The sequence below is a fragment of the Pelodiscus sinensis genome, chromosome 13, assembly GCF_052426305.1.
Source record: "Pelodiscus sinensis isolate ZL-2025 chromosome 13, ASM5242630v1, whole genome shotgun sequence".
Classification (NCBI taxonomy): domain Eukaryota; kingdom Metazoa; phylum Chordata; order Testudines; family Trionychidae; genus Pelodiscus; species Pelodiscus sinensis.
The window spans coordinates 36135441-36157590 of record NC_143064.1 but is presented as its reverse complement, the minus strand read 5'-3'; the positions used below and the strand labels follow the sequence as shown (position 1 = coordinate 36157590).

General features: G+C 40.7%; 1 protein-coding gene across 4 annotated transcripts in view; it reads right to left on the bottom strand.

The window, feature by feature from the left end:
• Positions 1-2410: 2410 nt before the first annotated feature.
• The window catches only part of KLHL4 (kelch like family member 4), an 87665-nt gene continuing 67925 nt past the window's right edge, over positions 2411-22150 (bottom strand). For 3 of the 4 annotated variants that reach the window (XM_006121432.5, XM_014572706.4, XM_075940742.2), the window contains exons 8-11: positions 17569-17731; positions 13940-14152; positions 6878-7049; positions 2411-4160 (exon numbers count right to left, since the gene is read on the bottom strand). In XM_006121432.5, the coding sequence (XP_006121494.1) occupies positions 4101-4160; positions 6878-7049; positions 13940-14152; positions 17569-17731 (608 nt within the window). In that variant the 3' untranslated portion in view covers positions 2411-4100. Of the gene's footprint in view, positions 4161-6877; positions 7050-13939; positions 14184-17568; positions 17732-22150 lie in introns of those variants that run through there. The other variant, XM_014572705.4, reaches the window with a different exon arrangement.

The window sequence follows — 22150 nt, the reverse complement described above, 5'->3', positions numbered from 1 at the left end:
CTTAGTATCATTTGTCCCTTGGTTACTTTCCCCATTCAGTAAGCATCCCAAACCTTTTCTGATCCCTTCTTATTGCTAACATGCATGTGGAAACCTTTTTTGTTACCTTTTACATCCCTTGATAGCTGCAATAAATAAAGTATCAGGCCCACACATAGATAGATGGGGATAAAAAACATTTAACAGCTGCTTCACTTATGTAGCATTGTCCATCATTTCATCCAGGAAGCTAAGGATTATGTGGGGAAAAAATAGATTGTGATCACAATAAAAGTCTAAATCATAATGCAGTGAGAAGGGGGAAGAATTAAGATTACATGAGCCCTTTACTGATTTTCATCCCTCACACCATTCTAACATATAATAAATATTATTTCCTCTTTGTAGAAGCATCTTTGTCCTTTTCAACAGGGCTGAAGTTAATGAGTATCTGGAACATTCTTCTGGACAAAGCCTTTGACACCATAAATGTAGTTCTTTTGAGAGGTCAAAACTTTCTCTTGACACAGTTCCTGCAAGTGGGCTAGACATACTATTTCTGAGCAAAGGGCTGCATGCCCTCTAGCTGCAAAGACTCCATGGCTGTAAGTTCTGGTGAGTCACAAGACTCACTCCTTTCAGGGCCCAAGACAACTGTGAATATTTGATTCTGTTTAATTATACTCAGGGCCACTAACAAAAAGGAGGGCCAAAGGGGGCAGCTGGCCTGGAACCTGATGATTTAAAAGGCCCCAGTACTTCTGGACACTTCTACCTCAGCAGCTGCAGTAGCAAAACCCCCTTTAAATCACTGCCAGAGCCCATGACAACATGTGCCTTGCAGCCTTAGCAACACAGAAGCCCCTTCCATAGCCCCTCCCCTTCCATCCAGCTCTTTCTGGGGTGGGGGAGGGTTCCGAGCCAATTCCCCCCAGGGCCCAGAAAAGTGTTTTGTTACCCCGGATTACAGTATAAGTCCATGCCAGTAATATGTGACATGAGAAGGTGGAGAATACATGTTTCCATTTCAAATTTAATAGCAAGTAGCACTCTTTTAGTTCCTCTGTAGCGCTTTCATGTTATCAAATGACAGAGCACTAAGAGGCAATTATGGCAACTAACATAGTTAAGATTTTTTTAAGAATTTAAAATATTTATAAAAACTAAATCCTCTATGAATAGCAATAAGACGAAATCACACAAAATTAGCTTGCAGAAAAATTCTCTATTGTTGCTTAGGCTCTTGTGAGATGAATATCTGCAGCTATTTGGTTTTAGGAACCTAAAGACTTGAAATCTGTTAAAAATTGTCAATTAGTGAGTGAGATTCCATGTGTGCAGTGGAGATGTTAAAAAATGGATAATTAAATAACTGTGTAACTGCTGATTTTTTTAGTTAACTGTGTATCTGCTGAATTTTTTCAGCATGGAGCAGCAGCCAGCTCCCCAGGAGCCGGTGTACAATGGCAGCTGGCTTAAAAGATGACTCCCAGCATGGACTGGCTCCCGCACACCAGCCCTGCTCCCAGGAAGCTGGCTGCCATCCTCTCCTGCTGCCTCTGATTGAGAGACAGAGCAAGGGATGGGGGAAGGGGGGTAGTCGGCTCCCTGGGAGCCCATGCATGCTGGAAGCCAGCTTTTAAGCTGACTCCCAGCACATATTGTCTCCTAGATCCCACTCCACTCCCAGGGAGCTGGCTTCTGCTCTATGCTCTGGGTTCTGATACAGGGGTGGCAGCACAGGGTAGCAGCTGGCTCTCTGGGAACAGGGCAGGAACTTACATGTAACCATTCATGGTAACCAATAAGCCCAGACTTATCAATGGACTCTGTATGTGGTTATCTTATTACATCCCTAGTGTGCAGTGACCCATCTATGTAAAATTTTCAAATAGCAACCCCTAGCTCTTTGCAAGTGAACCATGTGGGCCTGATGTAGAAGGACTGAGCACTTGACAGCCTTTCTACATCCATAGAAATGGGATTCTCATTTAACTGCATTAGCATCGTAATAACCTTCTTGGATATTAGGATAGACTGGTAAAAGCTGCTATACAGGATTTGGACAGAGGGGAAAAGTAGATCTTGGTTTATTATCTGAACCTAGTACAGTTATGTCAAGAGTGTGAGATTATCTCAAAAGAATAATAGCAGGATGACTAGCACAGATCCCTGATGAAGATCACAGCCTAGTGTGATGAGGGCTAGGAAAATTTTCTATTCCTCTTAAAATATCAGTTTTCACCTACTCAAAGGAACACATGACCTATGATACAGCATTACCAGGAGAGGAGAGAAGTTTGCTACTATGAGCAACATTGGGACTTCTATATAAAATTACTTTTAAAAGAAAATGTACTGGTAGAAAACATACAGTTAAGAATAGCACAATTGTTGGAATACTGTCAGAAATTACATAGAGACGTTCTAGAGAGAAACTAACATTTATTTTAATTGAGCATGCCATACTATAAACATAATTTGTGTGAATTGATTTGCAGGTTTAAAAATATGTTTTTAAATAATCCCATGGTTGCTATATCTTAGAATTTTTCTACATATTATATTGCAGCATTCTGAAAATGAAACATTCCATCCCCAAAGTTGTCTACATATTTATAAAGCACATTAGTCACTATTTTACCCTGAATTTTTCTCATAATGAAATGAGTTTTAAAGGCTAAAATAGACACTACTCAGATATCATGTTTTACAGTGTAGAATGCTTTACATACATGTTAACATTCCCTAATGTATAATTCCAGCACTCAAAAAATAATCAAAAACGAAAAAAAAACCTGGCACATAAAAGAGATGTTATTCATGTTGAATATTATGTACTGTTTTTCAAGTGATTCCTTGATTCAGTGAAATTTACCTTCATTCTTAGCATGCTAGATGGTTTCAGATAAAATGTAAACATGCTTATTTTAATGGTACATAATGTTACACACGGCACATGTTCCTTCACTACAATGTTTTATACTGGACATGTGCAGAATCTGGCACTTTTTAGCTGAGGTCATAGATTGTTATATCAATATGATATACATTTTCCATTATGTAAGATATACTTGCTGAATATAATTACACTAACATTTTACCAGCAGCAAGTCTAATGCATGGTGATTATTTCAAGAAAAGCCAAATGTATGTAATATATTCTGACAGATAGTCAGAGGGCAATAAATTGACTGTGTGACTGGCAAAATGGTAGTGAATATCAATGCAATATCGAAGTACCAATTTTAGATACTACAAATTACATTAGCAATCTTTTTATCTTTGTATAAACAAAATTGTATTTGAATGCCACAAATGTAACAAAAGAATGATGTCTTCAGACTCTTTGGCCTGCTATTTTTAAAAATTTGTTAGAAAATTTAATCTCCTTTATTGCTAAAATGATTATTCTGTCATAGTGTTTAATAATAAAATGTTAAACAGTATCACAATTGGAAATTCAGTTTTGTAATTTTGTGTAGAATTAGTTTTCTGATTTAATTTGCTTCTATTTTTTAAAGAAAATCACTAAACATTCTCATTTGTGAAATTAGATGAAATTAAAGTAAATTTACTTTAAAAGGAATTTTTACTGCAATTTTCTGTTGTCACTGTTATTTCTCAAATGCAAATGCCTCTTGTACAGTTATCTATTACTGAACATTTTTTTATCCAGGATCAGCTTTTCATTTACTTAAATAAGAATTTGTTTTCTAAATATATTAACATTGCTGCCGATATGGCCAAGAAAAGTTATACCAAATCTTACAGTGATACATATCTTTCACTTTAGCCACTGTTGTATTTTATTAATAACATGTACAGTTTTGTAATAAACTTGAACCATTTCAATATATTATTGTATTTGCTGAATATCAAGTGTAACAAAATATTGATGTCGCATTTGATTCATGTTTTGCAAAAACCTGTCTGTGCAATGGAGATAAACTTCAGTTTTGTGCTCAAACCACAAAATGGCTCAGATTTGAGTGTTCCTCGTGTCAAGAACTGCAAGATTGTAAAGTAGTTTTGTACTATGTTTGGGAACTTGTTTCTTCTCCTGTCACATGATTTTTATGGAACTGTAGTCAGGGCTTATTTCATACCAGGGACATCCATCATGGCAATTTCACCACAACAACACAAGCTCCAGCTCTTCCAATGTTGACAGGCACTTCCTACAAGGAGGAAACACATTTTTCTACTTAGTTAACTTCATGTAATCTATCACCCAAAGATTCAAAAGAAAGCAGTTTGATTTATGTAAAAAAAGATGTATGGTAGCATATGTAAAATAATTAAATGTCTTTAACTAAAACTATGCAAAAGTGATTTTTTTTAAAAAAAATTGCTGTTAGCATAATTTAATGAAAGATGCCATGATTTCATGGCTATCCAGGACTTTTTAGTTGTTATTGGAGCGAGTACACAGTTTCCTGTGGTCCAGAAGCATGGAACATGCTAGCCAAGAGGATCTCTGACAACTAAAAACCATTTATGATTTGGTCTAGAACAGTGGTTCTCAACCAGTGGTATGTGTACCTGGGTGGTGTATACAGTAGTTTCCAGGTGGTACATCAACTCATCTAGATATTTGCCCAGTTTTACAACAGGCTACCTAGAAATCAATAGCAAATTCAGTACAAACTAAAATTTCATACCGATAATGACTTGTTTATGCTGCTCTGATATTGTACACTGAAATGCAGTATTTATATTACAATTATTTGTACCTTATAGTCATAAAATAAATTAAGATAGTAAGTAATTTTTCTGTTATAGCGTGCTGTGATACTTTTGTGGTTTTGTCTGATTTTTGTAAGCACTTAGTATCCTAAAAGGGGTTCCGTATTCTGGAAAGGTTGAAAGCCACTGTCTGGAAGTTATAAAGTTGAGTAGACCTTAAAAAAAATCTGTTAGTAATCAAAACAATATTAAATCTATGATTAGATTCAGTATTCTGAACAATAAGTAAAATTCCACAGAATGCAATGAATCTACATGGAATTTAACTTTTAGGAACAAAGATAGAACTCAAAGAATTTGTAGGTTCATTATAAAGTGAGAGTATTTGCTTTGACCCTTCCATTCTATTTTCACTGTAGTTGATAGGAGGGGAGCAAATAGATTTCATTAATTAAAGCTGTTTTTATTGATATTTTATCATTTTTCTGCCATTTTTCTTGTATGTTCCAAAATATTGTAGATTGTTTCAGCACATTAGCATTGTGTAAAGTTCCATAATTACAGTGCACAATATGTAGAGACATAATACAGCTAAATGGCAAATCATTACTGTGATCAAACAACTGCAGACTATACTTAAGTTGTTCAGCTCACCATATTCTGAAAATGGCTGTGCTTACACTTGCTTGGAAAAGGGGGGAGGATTGTGTTAATTAGCATATGATCTCAGTAATATTCTTATGTTCAACAGAGCATAGGACTAAGGCCAGCAGAAGTGTGATCAGATCCCAATGTTGAGGAAAAAAAGTGTGAACTTGTTTGTATATTAAGGAACATTAAAACAACCTCACCTGTCTTTAAAAATCAGTTTTATCTAATTAGGGACCACAAATGCTAATATACATTCATGTTAATTGTATGCACATTGCACAATGTCAATACAGAGCAAAGTCAAAGTTGTTTGTGTTTTAACTGTGGACTGCTAAATGTCAAAATGCTTTGATTTCTTTTAATGCTCTAAATTTCCTACATTCATAATACTGGGTTTTCAGATGATCATTTCCATATATTGTGTTATTGTAAATTATTAATGTATGCTTTCAATAGTAACTCCATCTTAATATAATTTTTATTTGGAAATTAACTTGATGTTAAATTTTAAATATAGCATGAATTTAATGTTGTCAGATGTTACTTTCCAGGTTCATCCTATTTTTCTGGCTCATCTTCAGTTCAGTCTCTTTCAACACTCTTTCAATTATGTCAGTTTTGAGGACTGTACTTGATTTGGTATTTCTGCCTCTTTACTATTTGATTTTATGAGAAACAATCCCATTCTAGGCATCCCATATTCCTGTCACTACTAAATTCTTACATTGCTTTATGTTATGATAAGAGGATATGTTTACCAAATTTGGTGGTCCTAACTCTTGTCATTTAGGAAGAGTTCTTGATCAAATGGACAAACAAACTCTCTAAAAAATATAGAAGATTTACCCAGTGTTGCTGGGCCCTTAGCTCAAATAAGTTTTGTTTTTCTTCATTTAAGTCATTGTTCAAGAGTGGGGACGAGGGGTTCAGTATGCAGGCTGCCCTGGGAGAGAGGACTACTTCAGCCCTCTCTCACTGTAGCATCTTGGGGTCAGATGAGAAGCACTTGTCCATGGTTGCTGCAGTGGGCACAGCAGTGGGAGAGGTGTAAGTCCCTCAGCTGGAGGATGGACAGACACACAAACAAAATATATAGTTGATAACTGTCCCTTTCTCCACCGTTGCCCCCTCCTGGCCCAAAGGGGTTATAGCTGTCCCAGTTCCCATCTCTGGACATGTGTTGCGCCCCTCCCCCCCCAGTCATTCTGCAGTATAACTGTCCCTGTCCCTCCTGCCAGACCATCTGAAAAAGTGGGTTGTGCCCACAAAAGCTCATGATACCATTTATGATTTTGTTAGTCTCTAAGATGCTGCAGAACTGTTCGTTGTTTTTTTAAAGTTTTGTTTCCATTTTTTGAGAAACAATCAAATTCCAGGCATATCCCATTGTCCTGGAACAACCAAATCCTGACCTTGCTTTAAGTTAGGATAAAAAGGAAGCTGAATACCAAATTTGATGGTCCTAGCTCTCATAGTTTAGGAGGAATTCTTGAACAAATGGACATACACACACACACACACACACTCACATATCTAAACTATATAGTAAGGAGATTACCTCTGTCCATTCATTATTTTGTGCATCATAAGATTCCACAGTGTCCAAGTAAGCATGTCCATCATAGCCTCCTATTGCATACAATCTGTCCCCAAGAGGACAGACACCAACAGCATCACGTGGTACACTTAAAGGTGCCACTGTTGTCCATGTGTCAGTTTTAGGATCATATCTAGGATATTTTGACAGTTATTAGAAAACAGTTAATCACAGATAAGGTAATGTTCTGAATTTTAGAAAACAATAATCAAATCAGATTAGCTGAATTACAAATGTAGAAAAAAATGCCTGAAACACTCCAAGCAGAATCAGTTACCACCAGAACAAGAGACAGAGAGGAAAAATAGTTTAATGTTTTATTTAGCCACTAGAGGACTCTTTAAGAACACACAAAAAAATCTATTCTGATTTTACAGGACATAGTTACAGTCTGTCTATTCTCTAATCTGCTTAGATACAATTATTTCATGCCTGGTCTTATGAAATGTGCAGCAATTATATTGTGACAGTAGCTTAATGAGATAAATTGCTACAAATTTAAATGTATTCTTCTTCCCCTTTGCTCATAAAACATGCATCTGCTATTTCAAGTCACAGTTAACATTTAAAGTAAACTTCATTGCAAAAGTGAAACATCTCTCAAGTAGGTATTTTATTTTGATTAAAATATTTACCTTTATAAATTTGGCAACTCAAAATGCATACTGTAAATTTAACATGTGTAAAACTGTAAATTTTCTATGGCCTATATAATCTCTAAATTTCCCTTAAATAAATAGTTATTCCAGATTTACATCAGTGTAACTTAAAGCAGAATTTAGCTATTCTGTCTATCCCCTCTAGTATTCTGCATGTTCATCCATGTTTCTCATGCATTTATCAAAGCATCACAATGACAGAGACTCTAAACCAGGGGTGGGCAATAATTTTTTATAAGGGGCCACACCAAGATTTCAGTAAGTGGTCAAGGGTACAGAAGGGAGCTCAGGATAAGAGGCTGGGGGGCAGGAGAGAGGGTGTGCCTAGACTGCAGGTGGTTTTTTTGGAAAAACGGGTGTTTTTCTGAAAAAAAAACTTCACTTATGTCCACACTGCTATTGCATTCTTTAGAAAGAAAAATCGAAAGAATGCAGGTGTTTTCCTGACATTGATAAACCTCTTTCTATGAAACAGAAGCCTTATTCTGAAAGAGCTCTTTCAGAAAAAAGCATGTGTGGATGGGGAAGAGGGAGTTCTTTCAAAAGAAGAGGAAAGAGGAAAAAGCACAGGTGCCCTGGTGGCCACTCCATCCATAGTAATCACAGCTTATATGCGAGAGAGCATCCATTCAGTGTGGACGCCATCTTTTGAAAAGGAGATTACTTTTTTGATGCACTTTGGCAGGTGGACGCTCTCTTTCGGAAGAATTTTTTTGGAAGATCTCTTCTGAAAAAGCCTTTTTTGAAAGAAGCCTGCAGTCTAGATCAACCCAGGGTGTAGGGTCTGAAAGGGACTTTGGGTGAAGGAGGCGGGGGCAATGCATGAAGCTCCCCCCTCCCTGTGCACAGCACAGAGAGCCACATGTCAGTTGCATTGAGCAACTTGAAGCCAAAAGTCCTGGCTAGGAATTCTGCAGGCTGGATTAAAAGGCTTGGCGAGCCGGCCTGCCCTGCTCTAAATAGTTCTCTGTATTTGTACTACCAATACTGCTAGTTAAATATTCAGATAAGTCACCATGTAAGCAGCATGTCACCCTCTTTCCCCAGATCCACACACCCCTCCCACACCTCATCTCACTCCCTTAGCTCAGATCCCACACTCCAAACTCTTAGGCAATGTCTTACACTACAGAGTTTTTTCAGAAAAACAGATGATTTTCTGAAAAAACTTCACTTACGTCCACAATGCAATCGCATTCTTTTGGGAAAAAAATCAAAAGAATAGAGGGGTTTTCCCTACATTGGTAAACCTCTCTCTATGAGGAAGAAGCCTTTTTCTGAAAGAGCTCCTTTGGAAAAAGGCTTGTGAGGATGGGGAAAAGGGAGTTCTTTTGAAAGAAGAGGAAAGAGGAAAAAGCACAGGTGGCCACTGCATCAATAGCAATCACAGCTTAAATGTGAGACAGCATCCATTCAGTGTGGACACTATCTTTTGATAAAGCAGTTTTCTTTTTCAATGTGCTTTGGCAGTGTGGAAGCTCTCTTTTGGAAGAAGTTTTTTCGTAAGATGTCTTTTGGAAAAGCTTCTTCTGAAAGAACCCTGCAGTCTAGACGTAGCCTTATAGTTAACCAGAATATTTGAGAAACCAGCACTCCCACTCTCCCAACATTAGAGATAGCAAAGCTTTTACTGTAAAACCTTTGAGGGTTAATGTAGGAGTTAAATGGTGAATAGGCCTTGTGTCAGGTATTTGAATGAAGCTCACCTTTGAAGAACAGTTATTTATGGAGGGAACATTCCAAATGTATCTGGGGGTAATGAGTGAGTTGGCAAATGTCATTTGAGAGCCTTTGGCCATTATCTTTGAAAACTCCTGGAGATCAGGAGAGATCCCGGATGATTGGGAAAAAGCAAATGTAGTGCCCATCTTTAAAAAAGGGAAGAAGGAACTGCAGACCAGGCAGCCTCACCTTAGTCCAAGGAAAAATCATGGAGGGGATCTAGAAGAAATCCATTTTGAAGCATTTGGAAGAGGGGGAAGTGATCAGGAATAGTCAACATGGTTTAACGAAGGACAAGTCATGCCGGACCAATCTGATTAGTTTCTATGATGAGGTAACTGGATCTGTAGATATAGGAAAGTCAGTGGATGTAATGCGTCTTGAATTTAGAAAAGCTTTTGAGATGGCATCCCACAATATTCTTGCCAGCTAGTTAAGGAAGTATGGATTGGATAAATGGACTGTAAGATGGATAGAAAATTGGCTAGACTGTTGAGCCCAAAGGGTAGTGATTAATGGCTCGATGTCAGCTTGGCAGTTGATTTCTAGGGCCAGTTTTGTTCAACATTTTTATTAATGACCTGGATGAGGGGATGGATTGCACCCTCAGCAAGTTTGCAGATGACACTAAACTAGGGGGAGAGGTAGATGCACTGGAGGACACGGATAGGGTCCAGAGTGACCTAGACAGATTAGAGGATTGGGCCAAAAGAAATCTGATGAAGTTCAACAAGGATAAGTGCAGAGTCATGCACTTGGGATGGAAGAATCCCAAGCATTGTTACAGGCTGGGGACCGACTGGCTAAGTAGCAGTTTGGCAGAAAAGGACCTGGGGATTACAGTGGATGAGAAGCTGGATATGAGTCAACAGTGTGCCCTTGTAGCCCAGAAGGCTAATGGCATATTAGGGTGAAATAGGAGGAGCATTGCCAGCAGAGCTAGATAAATGATTATTCCCCTTTATGTGGCTCTGGTGAATCCACAACTGGAGTATTGTGCCTGGTTCTGGGACCCCCACTATAGAAACGATGTGGATGCATTGGAGAGGGTCCAGCGGATGGTGACCAAAATGTGTAGGGGGCTGGAGCACATGACCTACGAAGGGAGACTGAGGAATTTCGGTTTGTTTAGTCTGCAGAAGAGAAGAGTGAGGGGGGATTTGATAACATCCTTTACCTGAAAGGAGACTCCAAAGGAGATGGAGAAAGGCTGTTCTCAGTAGTGACGGGATTTGGGCTTATTTAGTTTTCAGAAGAGAAGAGTGAGAGGGTATTTGATAGAAGCGTTCAACTTCCTGAAGGGAGGTCCCAAAGAGAATGGAGAAAGGCTCTTCACAGTACGGGCAGATGGCAGAACAAAGAGCAATGGGCTCATGTTACAGTGCGGGAGGTCTAGGTTGGATGTTAGGAAAAACTATTTCACTAGGAGGGTAGTGAAGCACTGGAAGGGGTTACCTAGGGAGGTGGTGGAATCTCCATCCCTACAGGTTTTTAAGTCTCGGCTTGACAAAGCCCTGTCTGGGTTGATTTAGCTCGGATTGGACCTGCTTTGGGCAGGAGGCTGGACTTGATGACCCCCTGAGGGCTTTTCCAGCTCTATGATTCTATGATTCTATAATGTGCTTCTAAGCCAGATATGTAAAGGAATAAATGAGTCTTCCATTACCCATGAACCTAGGGAGTTGGTGAAAATATAATTAATTTGATTTACCTTCTTAAAGTAAAACTTGAATAGGGCTGACATACCTTTGCAGAATTCTGCTTCTGTGGGATACACAAACCCAAACTTGAAGGTACTGTTCATTTGTGTTCTATATGAACCATAGCATCCAAAACCAATCTATTTACATTTACAAAATACACATCCTTGAATTCAGAAAAGCAGATTTTGACTCAATCAGAGAACTGAGGGGCAGAATCCCTTGGGATGCTAAAATGAAGGGGGAAAGGAGTCCAGGAGAGCTGGCAGTATTTTAAAGAAGCCTTATTGAAGGCACTGGAAGAAACCATCCCGATGTGCAATAAGAAAAGCAAATATGCAAGATGACCCTATTGGCTTACTAGGAAAATCCTTAGCAAGCTTAAACACAAAAAGGACGCTTATAAGAAGTGGAAACCTGGACTGATGATAAGGGAGGAGTATAAATATATTGCTTGAGAAGGCAGGGGAGAGATTAGGAAGGCAAAAACAGAACTGGAATTGCGGCTAGCAAGGAATGTGAGGGGTAAAAGGAAGGTTTCTAGAGGCATGTTAGCAATAAGAGGGTGATCAGAGAAGGTGTGGGGCCCATACTGGATAAGGGAGGTAACCTAGTGACAGACGATGTGGAAAAAGCTGATGTACTCAATATTTCTTTGCCTCTGTCTTCACAGACAAGGTCAGGTCCCAGACTACTGCACTAGACAACTCAGTATGGAAAAGAGGTGGGCAGTCCTTGGTGGAGAAAGAACAGATAGAGGGTATGTCTACACTACCCCGCTAGTTCGAACTAGCGGGGTAATGTAGGCATACCGCACTTGCAAATGAAGCCCGGGATTTGAATTTCCCGGGCTTCATTTGCATAAGCGGGGAGCCACCATTTTTAAAACCCCGCTGGTTCGAACCCCATGCAGCGTGGCTACACGGGGCTCGAACTAGGTAGTTCGGACTAGGATTCCTATTCCGAACTACTGGTACACCTCGATCGGGGCTTTTTTCTGGAAAAGACTACTGGGCTGTCTACACTGGCCCTTTTCCGGAACAGTTTTCTGGAATAGCGGCTGATTTTGTACAGTAGAGCATCGTTGCTTTTCCGAAAATTCAAGGGCCAGTGTAGACAGCTCGCAGCTTATTCCAGAAAAGCGGCTGATTTTCCGGAATAAGTGGCCCAGTGTAGACACAGACATGGAGACTGGGAGAGGTCCTGGATGACTGGAAAAAGACAAATGTAGTGCTCATTTTTAAAAAAAGGGAAGGACAATCCAGGGAACAACAGACCAATCAGACTTACCTCAGTCTCCAAAATAATCATGAAGGGGATCCTCAAGGAATCCATTTTGAAGCACTTGGAAGAGGGGAAAGTGATCAGGAATAGTCAACATGGATTCACGAAGGGCAAGTCATGCCTGACCAATCTGATTGATTTCTATGATGAGGTAATTGGCTCTGTCAACATGGAGAAGTCAGTGGATGTGATATATCTTGATTTTAGCAGATCTTTTGATATGGTCTCCCACAATATTCTTCCCAGGAGGTTAAGGAAGTATGGATTGGATAAACGGACTGTAAGGCGGATAGAAAGCTGGCTAGATTGTCGGGCCCAACGAGTAGTGATCATGGCTCAATGTCAGATTGGTGGTTGGTTTCAAGCTGAGTACCTGAAGGATTGGTTATAGAGCTGATTTTGTTTAATATCTTTATTAATGACCTGGATGAGGTGATGGATGGTACCCTCAGCAAATTTGCAGATGACAGTAAGTTAGCGGGGGAGGTAGATACATTGGAAGGCAGGGTTAGGGTCCAGTGTGACCTAGACAGATTAGAAGATTGGGCCGAAAGAAATCTGATGAGGTTCAAAAAGAACAAATGTAGAGTTTTGCACTTGGGATGGAAGAATCCCAAGCACTGTTACAGGCTGGGGACTGACTGGCTAAGTAGCAGTTCAGCCAAAAATACCTGGGGATTACAGTGGATGAGAAGCTGGATCTTAGTCAGCAGTGTGCTATTGTAGCCAAGAAGGCTAATGGCATACTGGGGTGCATTCGGAGGAACATTTCCAGCAGATCTAGAGAAGTTGTTATTCCCCTTTATTCGACATTAGTGAGTTCACACCTGGAGTATTGTGTCTAGTTCTGAGCCCTCCACTACAGAAAGGATGTGGAAGCATTGGAGAGGGTCCAGCGCAGGGCAACCAAAATGTTTAGGGGGCTGGAGCACATGACCTATGAAGAGAGCCTGAGGGATTTGAGTTCATTTAGTCTGCAGAAGAGAAGAGTGAGGGGGGATTTGATAGCAGCCTTCAATGTCCTGAAGGGAGGTTCCAAAGAGGATGGAGAGAGGCTGTTCTCAGTAGTGACAGAAGGCAGAACAAGGAGCAATGGTTTCAAGTTACAGTGGGGGAGGACTAGGTTGGATATTAGGAAAAACTATTTCACTGGGGGTGGGGTGAAGTATTGGAATGGGTTACTGAGGGATGTGGTGGAATCTCCAGCCTAGTGGTTTTTAAATCTCGGCTTGACAAAGCTGTGGCTTGGTTGGTTTAGTTGGGGTTGGTTCTGCTTTGGGCAGGAGGCTGGACTCAATGACCTCCTGAGGTTTCTCCCAGCCCTAGGATTCTATGATTTTACATTCGGCTATAGTGGCTATAAAACTAATATAACACCTATATAACTCTGATCCTTTCATTATTACTGCTAAAAACATAAGATAGGTAAAGCATGTAGCCATAGATTTTATAATGCAAATCTAGAAGTACTAATGTGTATATAGGGAAGAACACCTTACGTGCTACAAATTTCCTTACTTCTGCCAGCCTATTGGCATTTTTATAATTTTACTATTGTAATAAATTTTGCAAATGTGATGCTCCAAGCTATGCTATATCCTTTGTTGTGCAGGGACTTAAAAATAAAATAAAGAAATAAATAAAACAAAACTTCTTACCTTTCCACACAATCAGAAAGTCTAGAACAGTGGTTGGAAGCAGGTGCATCATGACCTCCTACTGCATATAAAAATCCATTGTATGTCGCAACACCAACACCTCCTCGCCTCTTAGACATTGCAGCACACATACTCCATTTGTTAGTATGTGGATCAAAGCATTCCATGGATTTTAAGCAGGAGCTGCCATCCCGTCCACCAACAGCATACAATCTATAACATTCAGCATGAGGATGAACCAGTGCTGTAAACACATGTTATGTCTTTATACGTTCATTTTAATAGAGGTGTCATTTGTTTAGCCTAATTTAAAACATGTTAAAATAATCTCTTTGAAGGAGAGTTGGAACAAACTTTGCACTAAGATTCTTTTTCCACAATCTTTTGGAGAATTTGATACTAGTCTCAAAGGGAAAGGTGCTACTGCATTTTTGCACATCTCACTATTAAGTATTTGAAGTAGTTCAGCAAAATAAGATTAAAGAATCTTTTCCACATGAGCTATTCATTATAATAATCTGAAAAGACAAAACAGGAAACAGATAGTCTTAAAAATAATATGAATGATGGTTTTTTATGGTTGACTTGTTAAGCAAGTATTGTTAAACAGTCTTTTTATTCCACTAATAATTTAAAACTATAATAACTGCATCGTACATCAGTTAATTACTTGACATCATTCCCTGAGTCTGAAAGACCTCAACCTCTATTTCAGAAGAGAATAGTTATATCATCCCTTCTATTACATGTGCCTGAAGCAGTGGAGACCACAGTGATGTAGTTTGCACTGTCTTGCCATTGATATTGAGATGACATTTTTCTTTCAACAGCATGGTGCCTTTTGTTTTCCAGGTGCCTGGCTAGCATTAGGGCCTGGATTAAAATGACCTGTCTAAAGTTCAACCCAGATAACATGCAAATGATTCTGACTAGTTGGGAGAAACAGATTACAAGCCTCTTTCCAAAGAGGCTTTTTCGAAAGAATCTTTCAAAAAAATGCCTTTTTTCGAAAGAATCTAGATGTTCTCTTTCGAAAAAGCACAGTTTGTATTCAATAGTGCCTTTTTTCGAAAGAGTACTTTCGAAAAAAAGCATTATTCCTCATAAAATGAGGTTTACCGCAAGTGACAAAACTGCTGCCTTCTTTCGATATACTTTCAAAAGAACGTGGCTGAAGTCTAGACGCAGAGGAAGTTTTTTCGAAAAAAGATTACTTTTTTCGAAAAAACCATGTAGTTGAGACACACCCAGAAAGTATGGAGGCAATGGTGCTTGACTTTTGTAAATCCTAAGGTCCTTTTGGATTTCCAGCTGATTCTTAAGGATTGCTTAGCAACTGCAGTTGCTTGATGTGATTAGTGTGAGAATTTAATTCAGATATGAACATTATCTCTTTGCTTTCTCTTTGAGTTATTAGACTTCTACAATTGCTACTTGAAAATTGCTCAGATATTACATATGTGAGGAAGAGAGAAGTGTATTTACTTAATAGTACCTGACACAGGAAAAATGGAAGATGTGCTTGAAATACTGCACGAGATTCCTATTCACTTTTAAATATAGCTCAAGTTCACATAGATCTTTCAAACCTTGAATGACTTTATACTACACACCAGAGAAATCGTTATCTATTCACACAAACATCATCTTTACAGGTGAAATTATGATATACTTTCACAAAACCTAGCAAGGAAATGCTGTTTGGAACCAAACTTCTTACTCTCAACCACTTACATTTTAACATTTGTATGCTTGTGGCAGTTTCTTTGGGTCTGACACTCTTTTCATTGGTTAGATTTTGTGATGGTTGCATTTTTTAATTCATGGCAATGGATAAACCTCACCTTCTTGCACAGCTGTTTTGGAAGAGGAGGTACATACCTGAATAATATTTTTCTCTTAATGTAAGAATATATACCCAGTTGCAATGTAATGGATATATTTTAAAAATAAATGTAAAATGTACCTCTCCCTTTCTCTGATGGGAAAAGACAAAATACTACTGCGAAGTGTTACTTGGGCAAAACACATTGTGTGTACTGAAACTCAATTAAAATGTTTTCTGGTGTGGTTAGTAATTAGTCAAATATTCTAATTTCAGCAGCACCACTTTAAAAAATTAGACAATGGAGAAACAAGGAACAAATTCTTTAAAATTGACATGGAAGCCTTTCACCAAGTTGGAAGACAGTGGTTGGAGCTAAATCAATCTCACTTGATCTCAATCTATTTTGAGATCAATCTACTTTGAAGTAGGAATAAGAGATCCTCCGGAAAAGGGCTTTTTTCGGGAGGATCGGGGCCAGTGTAGACGCTCTTTTCCGGCTTTTCTAAAAGCCGGGAAAAAGCGGCGGACATTTTTATTTAAATGCCGCGGGGGATATTTAAATCCCCCACGGATTTCCCTATTACGACCTGTGAAATTAACATGCCCCTTTCGGAAAAGGGGCCAGTGTAGACGTAGCCATACTGTACTTTAAATTCTTTTATATAGTCTGAATGTAACATCCTCAATTTTGTGTGTTGAAAGTTTGTACCAAAGATCATTTGACAGCTTCTTTCTTCCATTACACATTTTTGGGTTATAATTTGCTTCAAAGCTATATAAATGGATGTGACAACATAGGCATACAGAGAGGTGTAGTCTAAGGGATCTTTTCATGTTTATCCATGGCCCATAAAACATCTTACCTAGAGGTTTCCATAGAATCAAACCCCTCTCACCAAAAGCTGCTGGGCCATTTCACCTGGTTTTCCAGTTTCCTTCCTGATTATTGTGTAGAGAAAGGAGGATAAAATTGATCCTACTGTACACCAATCTAGGAAATGCTTCATCAATTGCAAAAATGATGCAGCTCCTTATTGAATTGAAAAATGCAAGAAAATAAAAAGTGTGTCTCACTGCACGATACTGGGAGGAGGGGCAATTTTTGGCCAAAGACGCATAGATAGAACTATTTTTGTTCAAAGTTTCTGATACTCTGAAGTAAAACACGCAACACCTATTTTAAGTTCTCATCTGAAAAACCCATGCACAATAAACTACATGGAACTCAGCTTCTCTAAGTTAGATAGAGGAAAAGCTATATAAACCCTGACAAGAGTAAAAAATATGGCTCTGGGTAGAAATTATTTTAAACCTGGTGATTAAAACCTTTCCTTGGCTCTGCATTCAGTATTTTCCCTTCATTTCATTTGCTATTCTTTATTTTGGGCTTCCTAGGAAATAGGAGCTTAGGTTTACAATATTTATGTATTTTGTGGGTAATTATTGCTTGCTGTGTGGCTCCTTTTAGACAATGTACCATCACTCTGTGGCTGATTTTAAAGGGAAGAAGTAAAATGATAACATTTCTTTAAAAGCGAATAGACCAAAATCTAAAATTCAAAACTGACCGTGGTAGTATTTCAAATTAGCATAACTATGAATAGGTAAAATACCATAAAGATAATATTTTGAGGAGTAGTGGTCTAGCATGTTATGTCTTTCTGCTATTATGCAATATTACAAAGTTCTCTTCAGAAAAGAAATTATTAAATATTAAAAGTAAATTGTAACACACACAAAGCGGAGCAAAAGTAAGTAAACAACCCTCTACTCCACCCTTCTGGTTTGTCTGTTTACATACTTGCTATTTAATGCTGCAACCCCCACTGTGCTTCTAGGAGTTGACATGCTAGCAACGTAATTCCATTGTCGTGCTTGGGGATCCCATCTTTCTACTGTGTTAAGATAACTCCATCCATCATGACCACCAACAGCATACATTGGTCCTTCAAGCATTGCTACCCCTTTGAAAAATAGAATTAGGGACAAAAATAGATCTGATATCAGAACATTTCAGTAACTAATATTTGTTCATTGACAGTCATAGTTATGGCTTTTCCTGTTTCATATCTATATCTAGATATGAAATGCGTGTCCATCTGTGAGCCTGTTTGTTCAAGAACTCCTCCTAGGTAGTAAGAGCTAAGACCACGAAATTTGGTATGCAGCTTCCTCTTATCATAACTTAAAGGTAAGGCAAGGTTTGATTCTGTAAAGAAAATGGGAAGTGCCAGGAATGGGACTGTTTTCCAAATGTGGAAAGGGAGGGGTATGACGGTGTGTGTACACCCTGCACAGAAGCAGGTGGGGTTAAGATCCTGTGAGCGGAAGAAGTTCCACCCCTTCACCCATACTGGGAATGCTCCAAATATTGGGTCAGCATAAAAGGCAGCAGAGCAGCTCAGTCTGGGTGGGCCAGTGAAGGAGATAGATCCCCCAGCCAGAGTGCCTGAGCTGCAGTAGCCAGTGACTTAGTCCAGAGGAACTGGAGTCCTAGGAGAATGCTGCTATACAACCCATGCAGAGTCCCAGGGAGAAACCATGGTTGGGGAACTGGGAGACCCAGACACTATATGGGATGTCGGCACTGGTAGGAAGTGACCCAGGGAAGGTGTTGGAGCAGTCTCTCCCAGCCAGGTGTACTCGGCGTGTTTCAGCTGGATTCCTCACCGAAGGAGCAGTAGACCATTCTACTGTTCACAGGACCCTAGGTTGGGACACGGTGGAGCAGGGTAGGCCCAGGTCCCCCTAACAGAGTGCTTGCCCCATCCCTACTGACTGTTGTCACTTGGCCATACTACCCTGAGCCAAGGACTATTTATTGACTCTGGCCATTGGGCCATACTGCCCTGTAACAAAGGCTCTTACTGACTCTCCATGCTGCCCTGTGACACGAGCTATTTGCTGACTCTAGCAATTAGCCCTGCGACCAAAGGTACTTTCTGATTCTCTGTCTTGCTCTCTGACATGAGGGCTGCCTACTGACTTTGGCCAGTAGGTTATATTACTCTGAGAACAGAGCTGCTTACTGACTCTGGACACTAGACCATACTGCCCCTGAGTGAGGGCTGACCACAGTGGACTCTGACCAGTGGACTGTACTGTCCTGAGAAAAGGGATAACACCATTGACCTTGAGCACTGTGCTTGGCTACCCTGATCTGCAAACGCAGATTTATGGATTATAGAGGCGGCCGGTGACCCTGCAGCCAATTGGGCGGTGTCTACATCCCTGAATATCCTTGCCCCTGTGACAGGGTGTATATATGCTGCCACAAGGGGACAAGAGAGAGAAGGTGATATGGAAAGTAGCCACTGGGGGCAGCAAGAGCAGGGAAGAGCTATATACAGAGTGTCCACTGGGGGCAGCCGCACCGCCAAGAGAGTGGCCAGAAGAGCTGGAGCTCCGCCATCTTGCCTGCCACCAGACAATGTCAGTATCCCCTCTACCCCAAACCCGCTGCCCCTAGCCACTGGGCACAGCGCTGGGGCATGTGTGTGAAAGGCCCTGACCAGCTGGCTGGTGGGGCTGAGGAGAGAGAGAAAGTCCTTGATGGGGAAGCAGGGCTAAGAGGAGACAGAAGGCCCTGCCAGCCAAGTGCAGGAAAGAAAGCTATACTGGATGGGACCTCCTGCCCCAAGCTCCTCCTCATCCCCCCAACCCTCACTCTTGCACCCCTCCACACCCCCAGCTTCCTGCCCTGGCCTACCCTCCATCCCTGGATTCCTGCACCCTTCACACTGCCAGTTCCCTGCCCTGAAAGACCTAGGAAAAGCTGGGTAAGTCTTCTAGTTAATTTATACTATTATAAAAAAAGAGGCGTACATCACACTATCTGTCATAGAAAACATTTGAGAAGACTTGAGAAGTTGCTAGGGGGAGGCAGGCCCCCAACCTCACTGTCATGATCATGAGGGTTAGCCAGCAGCCTGGGGACTAAGGGGTTCACTATGTCCGGGTATGTCTACACTACCCCCCAGTTTGAACTGGGGGGGGGTAATGTAGTCATATGGAGTTGCAAATGAAGCCCGGGATTTGAATTTCCCGGGCTTCATTTGCATAAAGCCGGCCAGCGCCATTTTTAAATGCCGGCTAGGTCGGACCCTGTGCCGCGCGGCTACACGCGGCATGGACTAGCTAGTTTGGAATGAGGTGTACAGCTAGTTCGGATTAGGAAGCCTAATCCGAACTAGCTAGTCCGTGCCACGTGTAGCCGCGCGGCACGGGGTCCGACCTAGCCAGCATTTAAAAATGGCGCCATCCGGATTTATGCAAATGTAGCCCGGGAAAGTTGCTTCCTTTGCAACTCTGTATGACTACATTACCCCCCCTAGTTCGAACTAGGGGTGTAGTGTAGACATACCCTCCCTTACCTAGCCAGGTGGAATGTAGGTAGGAATGTAGGTAGGAATTTCAAACTAGGACAAAGGAATTTTTTGGTTTTTCTCTCCTTTGCTCTGGGCAGTTCTCTCCAGCTATTGAGGGGGACAGACATGAGGAAACGAGGAGTAATGGTAGTTCGGAATAGGAAGCCTAGTCTGAACTACCTAGTCTGTGCAGCGTGTAGCTGTGCGGCACGGAGTCCTCACTAGCGGACATTTAAAAATGGCGGCTCCCGGCTTTATGCAAATGAAGCCTGGGAAATTCAAATCCTGGGCTTCATTTGCAACTCCGGTTGCCTACATTACCACCCTAGTTCGAACTAGGGTGTAGTATAGACATACCCTATGTTTCCCTCCAAGAAAAGACTCTTTCTTCACTTTCTGTAAGTAGGGTAAAGTTTAGATAAATCCGTTAGGTTTCATTGTTTTATGGTTTGAGTATGGGATCTGCTGTCTGTGAACTTTTAAAAAGATGTTTTGGCTTTTCTTTGTAATTAAGTTCTAGGCCCATGGAGTTCTCCCGGAGTATATTTTGTTACTTTTCCATCTAGGCATTATGCTTGCAACAGGAATATTGTGGTGATAATAAATGTTTTCTCTTTTCCTTTTAGTAACCTGTTATTGGTTAATGGTGGTATCCTGCTTTTTACTTTAGGGGTGAGATTTTCCCAAATGGTCTCTCTCCTGGTTTCTTTATTAATTTGGGTGGTGGCAGCGGAAGTTTTATTCCCAAAATCTAGACTTTTAAGATTTTGGGGGGAAGTTTTATACCAAATCCTGGTAGATAAGGTTTTGGGGTAATTGCTGGCCCCCACTTCTGCATTTATCATTAGCCATGCCACTTCTCCTTAGCCATGACACCCTCCTACAGCCCTGCCCCCTCTGCTGATGCACCGCTCCTACCACAGGGAGGGGAAGAGGAGCTGTGCACCAAGCACATGCTTGCCTCCTCCACCACAGGGAGGAGAAGAGTGCGTGTGCTCCAGCCTCCCCAGAGCAGCAGGGAGGGAGGAGGTCCCGCAGCCCGAGCTGGCCAAAGCCTCCCTTGCCCTGGGAGAAGTGGGGGGGGGGGGGAGGAGGCCACATATGCACCACCCCACACACATCACAGGGAGGGGAAGAGTGCATGTGCCCCAACATCCCTGGAACAGCAGGGAGGGAAAATGATGCATGGCACCAGCTCCTTCCTCACCCCTGCCTCTAGGAGCAGTGGAGAGGGAAGAGGCCCACACAGCTCTAGCTTACCCGCCCCCAGGAACAGCGGGGAAGGAGAAGGCCATGTGTACCCCCCCACAACCATGGGGAAGGAAAGAGCACAAGCACACCCCAGTATCCCTGGGGCAGTGGGGAGGGAAGAGGATGCATGGCGTGAGCCTCCCCAGTCCTGGGAACAGTGGGGAGGGAGGCCACATATATTTCTACCATCATAAAGCTTCATGACACTGAGCAGAATGAAAGTCCCATACACTTAATGCAATTTCAGAATTTCTGCTGGGAAATTACTGATTTTCATTCAAAGACTCCCGTCTCCAGAGTTTTGCCATTTCCATTTGTACCAAACACTTCAGGTTAGTAATAGTATATGTTTAGAACTTACACATAAGATCATAGATGCTATGCATTTAGGTACAGGAACAAGTATTATTCAGCTTTGTTTTCTCAATTCCATTTAGGAATGAATAGTTCTTCATATTATATATGAAAGCTTTATGTTATGTCTTTATGTCTTTGTTTCATTTGAATTTGGATGCCTAAAATTAGGCTTTTAAATCCCTATCTACAGACCTAAATATAAATGGCCCAATTTTCAAAAGGCACAAAATCTCACTCAAGCTAATAGTAGCTAGAGGTGCAAGACAGTTTTGAAAATCAGTCTAATTTAAGAACCTAACTTTAAACATTTGGGTTTTAATATTATAGCCTATATGGTGGGTGAATCCTGCCCCACTAACATCAATAGTAAAACTCCAATTGATTTAATTTTGACCAGGATTTCACCTG